Genomic DNA, 13351 nt, shown 5'->3' with positions numbered 1-13351 from the left:
TGGAATGACAGACAATGCAGTGAGGAGAAAACCAAGATGAAAGTAATGATTCTGCTAATTTGTAGATTTTTACTGTGACTAAGCACTAAATATCTAGCACTTCAAAGCTGTTTCTCAGGGCATCTCGATGACTAAAGCAAAAGCTATAGGCCTGAAACCTCTCCTTAATTATTAGAAACAGCTCTGCTTCCCATGCTACATCCTTGTTTGAAATGACTTACCTCTCTGATTTCTTAAAATACAGAAATATCAGATGATTATCAACAGTTACTTGCACATTGAAGCACTAGTTAGGATCTTAACTCCAGGGGGTTTAACACAGTATGACAGAAGAGACACAACTAATGGGCTAAAAGAAGACCTAACGATTTGGATTAAGTGAATGACTTTCAGTAGAAAGCCAACATACAGCCTAAAAGAAGTCTTATTCTAATACTTACAAATGATTACTCCTTTGCAGAAGACAATGACAGAACATCTGAGCAAGTCTGTCTTTAGACCACTCATATGTTGATTCCTGCTGAAGATACATGTCTTCCAAGCTCAAACTCACAAAATTTTTTTTCATATTGGAGTGAATGAAATTACAGCAACCTATCAGATCTACATACCCAATCTATTTAAAAGGCCTAGGAAGCTTGTTGGAAAATTCAATATTAAACATCTGAAAGTAGAAAGATGCCTGTCCTTATCTAAGTGGAAACCAAGGAATACCTTGATGTGCCTTTTCCAAGTCTTTACAGTTACATTTGTCACATTTACATTTGTTGTTAATAATTCAGTCAGAGTTCAAGGTGTCTAGAAATGCTATTCATCATTGCTGAAGGTGACTTAAGAGCTCTACCAAACCCAAGGCTCAAATAACTGTCATAATTACAGGTGAAAAACAAGAGTGTGAATAACCATCTCTTGAGAGGATAAATGCGCCCCTTAGAATGCTCTAAAGCAGAAAGCATATGCAAGGGTTTTCATCAGGAAAGATTCACAGCTGATACATGAAGGTACACAGTGGAGTACAACAGTGCTGCATGAAATATGCAACCTAAAAGTTAGGAAATATGGTCTCAGGCCAGCATAGGCCCCTTTTGGGTACTCAATAACAAAGGCTTTATACAATTCCTACATCTCTCTACCATTTAAATACGAATTCAGATAGACTTTATTTGATGTATGCATTCTTCTATATATGAAATACACACAAAATACATAGGTTGCTCCAAAAGTAATGTCTCTTATTTATTTTCCATGGAAACTACAACAGAGATAAAGAGCACACTGACACTATTAGAGCAAATTCTCATCTTCAAACACTATTTTTCAACAGTCACCACCATTAGCCAATCTGCACAAATGAGCTAATTGAGACACTTCATTTATGTTGTGACAGCTGTGCATGGCTGTCTGGAACATGGCTTGTCTTTCACATCACTTTTGCCACCGCTGAAACACACTACCCACCACCTCACTGTGCTTACATCTACTGTTTGGTCACCCAAGTGTAAATCAAAGTCAATGGGTGTTATTTTTTCCACATTGAAGAACTCAATGCTTTGTTTCATGCGCATTTCCATGTCAGACAGCATTCTGTCAGACTGTTCTTCTGCTGCTATCTGTCACATGGCAACAAAATGTAATGGAATACTGTGGTGAAGGTTCAACGTTCTGCCACACCATCGACATCTACCTCTGATGTCACAGGGCCAACATAATAAAATAGGAGATGTTACTTTTGGAGCAGCCCTCATATTACGTTTCTAATATGATAAATTCATGCAAGAAAACTCTCCAAGAGTTTGTTTTAAAATGTTCTTAGATAGTAAAAAAAAAAACCGTGGGGTCATTTCCATAAATTAATAAAAGTCATCCAAAGAGATGTTTGGAGTAATTCTGAAATAAAAATATTTTAGATTTTAGAAAAACAAAAGGATTAAATTAATCTTTTAATTTCACCCTCAGGGGTGAATTATTCACTACTTTAATTTCAAACTGTTAAGTAAAAAAATGTTTCTGAAGAGCAAAGAGCAAAGCTTTTTCAACGATCTAGTATTTCAGTCAGTCTCTTTTAATAACAAGCATCAATTAACATGCTAGGAAAGTCCTAGAGGGAACCAGGCTGGTTCCTAAGAATTACATTTTATTTAATAGAACTATTTTCTCTCATATTAATAACAACATATGAAAATAAGGAAGAATAGTCTGTACAGAACGGTACCAAGCAGCACAGAGATATGCAATGTTATTGTGCCCAGCATTTGTACTTAATTTAAAAGCAAATTTAAAGCAACACAATCCAAAGTAATATTTAAGTTTTCTGGATGCTAGTACAGCTTACAGGATGTGGCTTCAATAACATAGAAACCTCCTGGAGATAATGAAATCTTCCAAATTTCATGGTCCATCAAAATTCTGTTTAACAGTGAGGACACAGTATATTATAAAAATAAGACCAACTGCCAACAGAGGCACTAAGGCAGGTTGTTCCTCCAAAACCCTTTCTTATCTTAGCTAACAGCCTTTCAGGAATTTGAGGGCCCACATATGGAAAGAATAGAAAGTTGTTTCTCTCCTTGGAAGCCACATAAGCGCAGATATTTATCACTTGCTTGGAAAATCTGATTAACTACTTTTCCATGGGCATCTTTCTCCTTAAAATCTTTTGCTTTTTGCATTTTAAATAATTAAGGTGACTCTCTACATTTGTTTTTCATTATGCCTAACAAATTAATAACATTAGTAGTCTAAGTTTAAGATGCTTCCTTCAAAGAATGCAAAGATGCATGCAACCAAGGCTAATACAGCTAAACAAAACTCAGTTATCACTATTCAAAAACAAATGTTTGGGTTTTTGTTTTGTTTTTTTGTTTTTGAAAGATAATAGTGCTCATTCTGAAAGTACAACAAAGCCTCTTGATATATTACCTGAGTAGATGAAAATCCTCCAAGGTGATTTCTTTGCTGACTTAACCATTTCATAATAGGTATCCCTTCCTCCAACCTGTCCTGATGAAAGTGTGAGAGCAGAGCATATGCTGCAAGTTCAATATCAATGGACCGTGGCTGCCATGAATCAGAAATTTCAGAAGCAGGTGTTACCCAGAAACGAAATTCTCCTGAAAAATAGAAAACACATAATCTCAGATCCACATACTGAAGCTTTTGAACTTCTAGAAAATACTTAATTTAAGAATTAAATTTATGCTTACATAATAGATCTAGCAATGTTCTTTAAAATTAAGTGAATGTTTAGGTGCATGCACAGTAAATGACTTAGGTACATCCCCAGCATTTGTTGAATATAGTTACAAAGAAAGATGGAGTCCAGATAATCAACTCCAATTAAATTCAGTTAACTTTCTAACCCTTCTGTTGTCAATATGAAGTCCTCATGTAAATGAGCCCTTGTGGAAAGGCCACCTCATTGCTGGGATGCTCACTAGAGAAGGAACTTCAGGCATTACAGCTGCCCAACAGGTTCATTCTTGAGCGAAGTGCAAACCCTCCTCTGAAAAGCCTAACTCAGTAAACATGAAAGGAGGACGTTCAAGAGGCTGTTTCTAGTCTACAACATTAAATCCTTCCTTTTTTTTAATTTTTTAAGAGGATAGTTACTATTTTAGCCAAAAAAAAAAAAAACCCTTGATAATTTTTAATTACAATTACATAGTCTGTTCTTCCCCTAAAACAGGGAATAAAATTCAGTCATACTGAATTTGGAAGAGGCTAAATACGATGAGGTTATTGGTCACTACAGAAAATGCAATATACTTCTGTATCAGCTCTCAAGATGCCCATTCATCTCTTCATTCCAATACTTACTTCATCTAAGCATCTCCCACCTCTGCTCCTGGAAGCCTCCTGATGAATCAGAACCACTCTGAAATAGTTAACTTCAACTGTCTAACTAAACTGACCTTACAAGAGCACATAACATGGGAGAACTGATGTCATGCTATCAGCATCATGGTTCTCCCATCAAGAATACAGAAATTAAGACATAAGCTGCTTAACTTTGCTATGAATTAAAGCTTTATTTGAAGTTCCTAGCCTATTTTATTTATCAAGCTGAGCACAGATTTTAAAAGGATTCTCTTCTTCTCTAATTCTATATACATATGTAAATTAAAAAAAAAATCCATCTATACAACCATAGAAGACTGTTGTGCAATACCTTGTTGTTCTGCTCTCTCATTCAGCATACTCAAGGCTTCCTTTGCTTTTGTACTTTTTGCCCATGACAATGCATATGTCACAAGTGCTAAAGTATAATTATCCGAAATGCCTTCTCTTAATTTATCTTCCAGAAAGTTTGTAGCTCTCTTAATGACATAAGCATGCTGAAAATGAAGACCAGACACTGAATATACATTATTATAATGCAAAAGAAAAGCTTGTAAAGGAAAAGAAACATTACCATCTTCAAACAACAACCAACATGTACTGAAAATCTCAGAATCAAACACACAAACCTCAGAGGCAAAGCTTTTAACCTCACACTGTCTTTTATGAATGTGAGTAATCTCATGAAAATTGACTGAATGTCTCTAATGATAGTTCCCCCCATAAATTCCTATTTAAGTTCCTGGACTGAAGACGTGCTAACATTCTTGCTACAAGCAATTACCTTTAGATTTTGCAAAGATACACAAAAATGGTCGGCCTCACAACACATACTGTCTTAATTAATAAGGGAAATTTTACCAAATCAGGTTACATTTTGTCTCTATTCAGGATGTCCCTCTATTTCTTTGAACTACCAGGTGCTTGCCAGGTAGTATGAGAATGTATGAGATATTCTAGAAACTGCAAATTCTGTTTAAGAATTCCAGTACCTCTTTATCTTGGAACCCGAGGAGGGAAGACATGATGTATGCTGTGAGAGTGATTGGATTATTGGTGCCTCCTTGAAGGTCACTGTGTAACACTTTGCCAGGTTCCTGAAATTCTCCATTCGACTTCTGATGCCCAACAATCCATTTAGCTGTATCCATGAGTACATCTTGGTCAATATCTATGAATGGACGAGCTTGAAAAAAACATCTTAATACAAAAGCTGATAACCTGGGGGAAAAAGTTAATGAAATATGACAGAATTAGCTTCTGTTTAACGTAATGTAAGAGTGTGATGATGCATAAGATACTCAACACACAGCTTCCAAGCACAGAGGAAAATACGTGCTTTATCCAGACAAGAAAGGAGACTAAGCTTAATCCACAAAAAAATGAAGCTATTTCCTTGTTCCTAAAGATAATTCCTTTTGCAGCTGTTACATTTCAAAAATAAGTACAGACTACATAGGCTCCAAGTCTTTGTTTGTCTTTATTTAATCCAAGTCTCTGCGAGTATTTAACTTTATTCAAATGTTGCTCTCCTGCCTTTTGTTGCTAAGCTAAAGTAGCAAAATCATAACTGCATTACTATAAACTATACGTGTTCTCTCTAACGACATCAAAGCAACTCTTGTTTTGTTCAGTAATGATCTGAAGTTCTACTTCGACTCCTTTCTTTGCTAAATGTGCATTCAAGTCACCTGTTAATGCCCCATATATCTAGTGAGGTTGCTAATAAAGAAAAATCATCTTAATTTTCCACTCCATCGACTCTAATGCTAATTTCATTTTCGCTGATGAAGGGTGCTCACTCACCCCAGAAGAATGGACCAAGTAAGAGACAGAGTAATTGGAAGAGTTTCAATTTGAAGTTGGTAACGTGCTGATGCACAAACGCAGATTTAAACTAACCAAGTGTAGATTTAGCTAAACAAAGTCCTGGAACTTGTCTCCGTTTATCTTTCTAGCTTTCACTACTGTTTACTATGGTTGTCAAGGTGAAATTCTACACTGAAAAGGCTTTTCAGCTGTATTTACAGTCTCAAAAACAAGCTATAGAAGATGCAAGTAGGACAAATTTTTTACCATCAGTAGCTCTAATCACTTCACAAAGAATTCCTCAGAGAGTCCTCTTATCCACAATGAGAAAAGTGAAAATCTATTTGAGGCAATGGTGACAACTGAACTCTAAATGGTTTCAACTGCAACAATAAGCAATGTAATTACTGTTATTCTTCCTTTGAAAAACTTTCAGACAAAGCTCTATGTTCTCTGTGGAGTCACATTTGAGTATATAATGCTTTAGGTAGTCTCACTTCCTCTGATACATTACTACAGAACCAAACGGGAGCCTATGGCTCTTCTGCCTCTTGGAGAATATCTTCAATACAGGTTCTCAAGCTGCCAGAAAAGGGCTTTTCTATTACTCAAAACCCTTAGAGCAGATGGATCTATTAGGCACACCTATATTATTAAATCAAATGTGCCTAGAATTTGTTTCTGGCTGCTGCAGACAGCAATCAACTGGCATCTACAGCAGTGAACTCTACAGCTTTCTAAATCAGGGTTCTTCTCAAACAAGGTTCAGGGATAACCTGGAAGGTGTCAAGAGAGTGTCAGGGTCTGGAAGGCTACCAAAGACTATGCTAATATTCAAGCAATAGCTGATTTACATTCCCAGGCCTGAGCATACACCTGGACACTTTCTCAGTATACATGTAAATACGGTGCACCAGAGAGTAAAACTGGAGCATGTTTCAACCACTCTAGTTCTGGACTGGAGAGACTGCCATGATGATTTAAAGAAATACCCAGCTACCAATCTGCTTTTCTTACATACACTTAACAACGTTTCACCCTTATTGTAGCAAGAACCCAAAGCTTGAGTAGCCTTAACTTTTCTTTTCTTTTCAAATGAATTTTGTGTTTTCTCCATGCTGGTAAGCTATCCTCTCCAACAGAACATCTCAAAGCATTTCATTCAGCTATTCCCAGGGGTAATATAATTCATTGTTCATCTTTCATAAAATTAAAAAGACCTGCCCTAGTGTTGGCCTTGACAGCAAACTCACCAGCAGAACGACCTTAGAGTTGGCCTGAAAGCCTAATGAAAACCAGGCAGGAGGCTAATAACAGCTGGAAAATTTTAGCAGCCTCACAAAAAAATATTTAGTCTCAGGAAGTATCTAAAACAGTCAAATTCCAAAGTGAATCTGGCAGAACTACTTACCATGTGCTCCCAGAGGGATCTTCATTTCCAAAGGCACTAAAAGAGCCATCATCCCTCTGGAAAAGCAACTCCCTTTGATATCCTGGAGCAAAAGAGTAGAGATAGGTACTGAACACACTCCTCTTTTGTGGGTTCCAGTATAAACTTCCTACTGACATGAAGGAAGACACTTTCTACAGTTGTGAAGAGCAGAACTTGAATAAATATTTCATAAAGTATCTCCCAAATCTATAAGAACACACAAAACCATGTAGCAAACTATAAGAAAGTGGGTACCAGTAACATGAAAGATCTATAAAATTAGACCTAGTGGGCTCCCATTCCCATTGGGCTCATTCACCACTCTGTGTCCCTTCCGAAACAGGATTTTCTATGATTCCCATTCATCCAGCAGGGCAAAGACACTGCCATGTAACTCACTGGCTCCAAAAGCACAGCAGTCTAGAGCTATATGAACTCATGCAACTAGAGAAATGTTCTATCAGTAGAAAGGACAAGCAAAAATTATGTATTTTCCAACTGGAAAGGTATGAGAGCAGTTACAAGTGCTGCTGAAAAGCAGACATTTTTGTCAACTTATTTTGGGCAAATCAAAGGTTTAACTATCAGAATGCATACTGGAAGAGACTGTTCTGAAAAAAATGAATGAAATGTTTCATCAGTAACTAAAAGAAATTTGCGAGAGGGACTTGGTTAAGCAGCATCCAAAGATTTCTTAGTTTCTAGTAAAAGTGTACTTTATCTTAATTACTGAACACCTATAAAAAAAGGGCCACAAAAACTGACTATGATCAGGAGCAATGTCCTTTTTCGAGAGCTGACTTTAGTGTAGATCCAACATTCATTAATATTAGTAATAAAGAGCTTCATAAATGTACTACTCACTGTAGCCTTTAATCTGTAAAACCTTTCTTCCTGTACATTTTGCTTACTATCCATGTACTCAGAACAACAATAGTATTTACTAATAGCATTTCTCAAAATTCTCTTTTCTTCTTTCCCGTCCTTGTCTATTTCTTGTCTCTTTCATTTTATTATAATTAAGAAAGAATATTTATTAGTCTAACACCTGACATTCATACACAGAATAATGAATCAGTCGAGCAAAAGGAAAAGCCTCAAGATTTTATTATGTACATCATTAAGCCCTACAGAAAGGAATGACAGCAAATACTGGATATCTTAATAAACAGGCCCCATAAGATCCATCTAAGACATTGAGGCCTGGAATGTGTTCAGAGAAGGGCAACAAAGACACTGAGGGGTCTGGAGAACAAGCCTTATGAAAAGCAGCTGAGGAAATTGGGATTGTTCAGTCTGGAACATATCACTTTCTACAACTACCTGAAGGCATGTTGTGACGAGGTGGAGGCTGGCCTCTTCTCCCAGGTAACTAGTAATAGGACAGGACAGAATGCCCTTAAAATTGTGCCAGGGGAGATTCAGGCTGGACATTAGGAAGAAATTCTTCTCCAAAAGAGTGCTTAGGTGCTGGAACAGGATGCCCAGGGAGGTGGCAGTGTCACCATCCCTGCTACTGTTCAAGAAACTTTTAGAAGTTGTATTGAATAACGTGGTTTAGTGGGAAATATTGGTGATAGAGTAATGGTTGGACTGAATGATCCTGGAGGTCTTTTTCAACATTGGTAATTCTATGATTCTGTGAATCTGAACTGCTACATTTTACCAGTAAAGTATCATCAATATTAGTTTTCTTTTCTTTAAAAGTGTTTGAAATTAGAACCTTCCACTTAAACAGCTTTTCTAAATGTATTCAGCACAACAGTGGTTAACTAAATCATTAAAACTTGCAACTCCTTCCTATACTGATGAAGCTGCCAATTCAGTTAATAATTTTGTGAGGCAGGCAATCTTGAGAGGGAGGAACGAAGAAATTATGTCACCAAAGTTGAAGTTGCTGTCAAAATTTTAGCCTCAAAACAATGTGCCAAAACAATACCGAGCATAATTAAATGTACATGTACAAACAGATCACTTCCTCTTCAAAAACACCTGACTGCAAGGCCTAAAAGCTGAGGTCTTCTGCTTCTTCAGGGAATAGGCAATATACAGTAATAAGGATTATGGCCACTACCCCAGCGGTAGTGTAAAAGTAATGAACTAAGACCAACAACCTACTTAACATAAGACTGCTGAGCAGCCATTACACAGAAATAAATTTCTCTCTGAATTTACTAGGATCGAGAAAGACTGGAAAGATGAGCAGAACCAGAGGGAGGACAGCTATTTCCTATAGTCTTTTTGCTTTCCTCTTAACACCAAGCCCCATGCAGTCATGCAAAAAAATCTTTGAACACAAGCGTATCAAACACGAGCAAGTCTTTAGAAATGCTGAAATAGATGTGAGGGCTGTGAACCATTGCATGCATTCCAATGGTCACTCAATCAGATGTGAAAAACGATACTTCAAATGTCAACACGTTTAACTGGAAAGAAGGATCCTATTATGAATATGTATGCCAGTACTTCCAGAGGACTGGCTGATACCCAGAAGATGTACATTAGCTAAGCCAGGCTAAAAGAGGAGTACATAAGAATGGAGTTCAGTAATATGTGAAAGATTTAAAGATCTCATGTTTTGAACAGCTTGAAAATAGAGCTCCAGCTCGGTGCTTGCCTGGATCTAGCACCTAAGTTTTCGGACTAAACAGGACCTTTTTTTTTTCTAAAAAAGTGATTTAAATATGAGATCTTTCATTTCAAGAACTGGAGGAACTTACTTTAAATGCAACTTTTCTTTTGTCTTGCCTTTGCTCTAGGTAAATAAAATCTGGTAGAAAGAAAGCAACCACTGCTAGCCATGGTTCCTTCTTCCTGCTAACATTTATTTTTAAAATTACATATGTAGTCACTGTTTCAGATATTTAGTGGATTTTGACATGTGAAATAAGGTATGTTTTAAATCCAACTTCACAATAATCCTTTTGAAAACTGATTTTATGAAAATTACAGCTCAAACAAAAGATAAGTTTCACCTTTAAAATCATGTTTAAATAAACCAGTGCAACAACTGAAGAAAGCTGAATGTTTTTTTAAAGTGTAGTTGTTTTTCACCCTCACATTACAAATATTTCACTGTATTTACTTCATTGACTGCTACATGCTAAAATAAAGAAGCATGCATCTCAATTCAAAAGACCAGGAACACATTACATAAAGATTTGTATATAAATGATATTTAATCCTATAGTTTTCACTTGCTTTATAATAACTTGAATAAATTTATTGCTGGAAAACTTCAGGTAATTATGGTAGTACAATTCAACCTTCGAAGAGTGGCAGACTGCTTACAAACTTCAGTGTAACTGTTTACATAACATGGCTCTTCCCTTACTTTTTAACAAGACTGTGTGGCAGAGTTTAAAAAAATTAATTAAACTGCTTTTGACATAAAACTGGGTTCTTGACGAAAGAAAAAAGTATTGCCAGATGTGTCTTTTCCAAGCAAAATTTCAACATCCTTTCCGAAAAATAAAGTGAACAAAACAAATCAAAACAAGAAGACTGGTAGAATGCAAAATAAATTTTAAAATGTCATCACTCTGCCTTAGCAGGGGTGCAGCTCAGAAAGGACAGTCTGTGAAACAGGCTCAACATGTGGACTACCAAGTGTAGCACATCACAGATTCTGTCTGACCCACAGGCACTAGGAAACACAGTACAAATATGTCCTTCCACAGTTTATGATGCTCTGGAGTATTTTCGGGTCAAAATATACAATCACTTCCCACTAAAATATTCCACATTTCAACATCCAGCACAGAGTTTATTTCTGATCTAAAACTTGGATGGGTGAACATCAATCACCAGAATATAATTCCTGGAGTTCTGCAAGGACATGGTAGGATGAGGATGTTGCCACTGAAGACAAATATGAATATGGGATTACTATGGCTCATTCTGCCTGCTAATTTTGACCCTATGCACCTCACATACAGTAATGTTTGATCACACACAGTTTAAGCAAAAGAGAGTCAACAACCATCAAAAACAACAAAAAAAGAAAAAAATCGCCTTCTAAAATGCACTTTTCCTCTGAATATTAGCTATATAAAAACAACATGCATTTTGGAACAAACTTTTCCTTGTAAACAGAATTGTTTGCTCCTCAATTCTGTAATCCCAGAAGAAAGAGAAAGATGAGTTTTATTTTCCAGTTACAACAACAGAGTAATTTTTCAAATACCAAATTACAAAGACTCAGATACCTCTAGCTAGTAAGAGTTCTTGAAAATATAATATCTCCTTTAAGTATACAGACCTTTTCTCATAAATGATAAAGCTTTTGATTGAATATCCTCTCTCAGCTGTCTAGTTTTAGTGAGGTATTGCAAAATATAAACGTTTGGAGCAAAATTGATCATATTCTGTTCACCACAGCCGTAAGGCATCTTAATCAATGATGACAAACCACTGATCGAAGGTCCAAGTAAATCACCTGGAATAAAAAATTAAGCCTTAATACAAATAAATGCATGCCTAACACATAGAAGATGATACCAGCTAAACTACAAGAAAATGTAATACACTGGGAATGCTTGTGCTCAACACCAGTAACCAGGCAAGAAAACTGCATTAATCACATGCATCAGTTTTTTGCTCATTGACCAATCTCCCTGTAGAGCTTTATCATGTAGTTGAGAAGGTCATTAATTTCAAACAGACACCATATAAAAAGCTAAAAGGTATTCCCTCCAGGAGAATGCCTCAGCAATTGTACACATTTTGAATTTCCAGTACTTCTCCTCTCATACAGTTATCAAAGCCTAGGACCAACTTTCAGTCAAGTTTTAGGTTTTATTCTTTAGACTGGCAGAACTTAGAGAGAATATTAGCAAACTTTGCAGGACTTTCATTATTGAAGTCTGACTCTAACTCTGAAAAGAGATACTTAACACCACAATATTGTAAATAAAATAAATGAATAATATACTACATCCATACAATCATCTTATGATTAGTTCAACGGATGAGAAATTATTTTGAACTATTAATTAATTAATCCCATTAGTGATTGAATTAAAATTAATACAGTTTCCTAAAAACCTATAAAGCAACAGCCATCCAAGGGCAAGGTCGTAGAAAAGCCCTTCAGTAGAGAAGCTCTGGCAAACCTTGCTATGGTAGTTCAGGATATTATACCAACATCCTGCTCTACTTGACAGTCTACTGCTTCTTTATAGAAGAAGCAGTAGACTGTCAAGTCTACTAGTCTTTTCTCAGTTACTATCTGCACCTACGCAGTGCAGAAGAAAACAAATGGATTATGTTAAATGTGGTGACCATTTGCAATAGGATGTCACAGCTGTCAAACTCTGCTAATGGATACCAGTCCTTCCACATCCATGTGGAATACAGATACACTCAACCTCCAAAATCAGTGGCATCATCTTAGTGGTACATCTTAGATACTGAGCTTAGAAGAAGCCCAGCAAACAGCAAACTATACTTGAAACGACAAAAAGCAGCTGATCAGTAACAGAGATGGAAACAGAACAAAATAATCCTTACCTACAGCAGTGACCTGCACTCTCTCACTGCCACTTACAACATCAGAAGGAAAAGTGAAATCCAATGTTTTTGCCACTGCTTGTTGTTTACTCCCAGTTAAATCCAGAAGGAGCGTCTGAGAATATGCCTGTTCCAATCCTTCAGCCTACCAAAATAAAAACAGGATTATTATAATTTCCAATAGGTTGTTGCTTTTAGGACTGGAACTACATGCTTACTGCGCTGATGTATCTCAAACTGTGAGACACTTTGTGCTGCTTCCTAACATATCAAGAACCTGAAGTATTGGCCCATCTGAACAGACACGGAAATGTTTTTTATAATAAAGATCCACTATTTGCTTCTAGCAACCATGAACTAATTATAAAAATACACAAAGTCATTTGAAAGCATCTTTGAGTCCAGTGAGCTCAGTGCCAAGCACAGAGCTCCATGACCAAGCATATGCCAAGTCCAGAAGTGCTCTCTTCGACACTGTTTGCAAGCCCACAGCCAGTCATACAAGGAGGACTTATACCAGTTAGGTTCATCGCTGTAAAGGTTCAGTTCATTCATGCATGCAAAGTTGCTTAGAGAAAAAATGTCTTCAAAGTAGAGAAAAGGAATGGATTCCTCTTCCTGGTCTAGATCTTAGTCAGCACAACTGAACTTCAATAGAAAGATCATTAAGTGGCTCCACCAAAATCAACTTGCAGGACAGTGGTTTTGAGATGTCCAATGAAAGGGCTATGTTATAAAAGAAAAGCTTTCTAGTGGATACAA

At 36.6% G+C, this 13351-nt stretch overlaps 1 protein-coding gene across 1 annotated transcript in view; it reads right to left on the bottom strand.

The window, feature by feature from the left end:
- The window catches only part of CD109 (CD109 molecule), a 74990-nt gene that overhangs the window by 15638 nt on the left and 46001 nt on the right, over nt 1-13351 (bottom strand). The window contains exons 22-27 of the mRNA XM_065730879.1: nt 12590-12734; nt 11340-11516; nt 7058-7139; nt 4830-5058; nt 4169-4334; nt 2920-3110 (exon numbers count right to left, since the gene is read on the bottom strand). Of these exons, the coding sequence (XP_065586951.1) occupies nt 2920-3110; nt 4169-4334; nt 4830-5058; nt 7058-7139; nt 11340-11516; nt 12590-12734 (990 nt within the window). The remainder of the gene's footprint in view (nt 1-2919; nt 3111-4168; nt 4335-4829; nt 5059-7057; nt 7140-11339; nt 11517-12589; nt 12735-13351) is intronic.

The sequence above is a fragment of the Cyrtonyx montezumae genome, unplaced genomic scaffold (genome assembly GCF_038088225.1).
Source record: "Cyrtonyx montezumae isolate F1298 unplaced genomic scaffold, pur_monq_1.0 scaffold_13, whole genome shotgun sequence".
Taxonomy (NCBI): Eukaryota; Metazoa; Chordata; class Aves; order Galliformes; family Odontophoridae; genus Cyrtonyx; species Cyrtonyx montezumae.
This window is presented reverse-complemented; position numbering and strand designations above follow the sequence as displayed.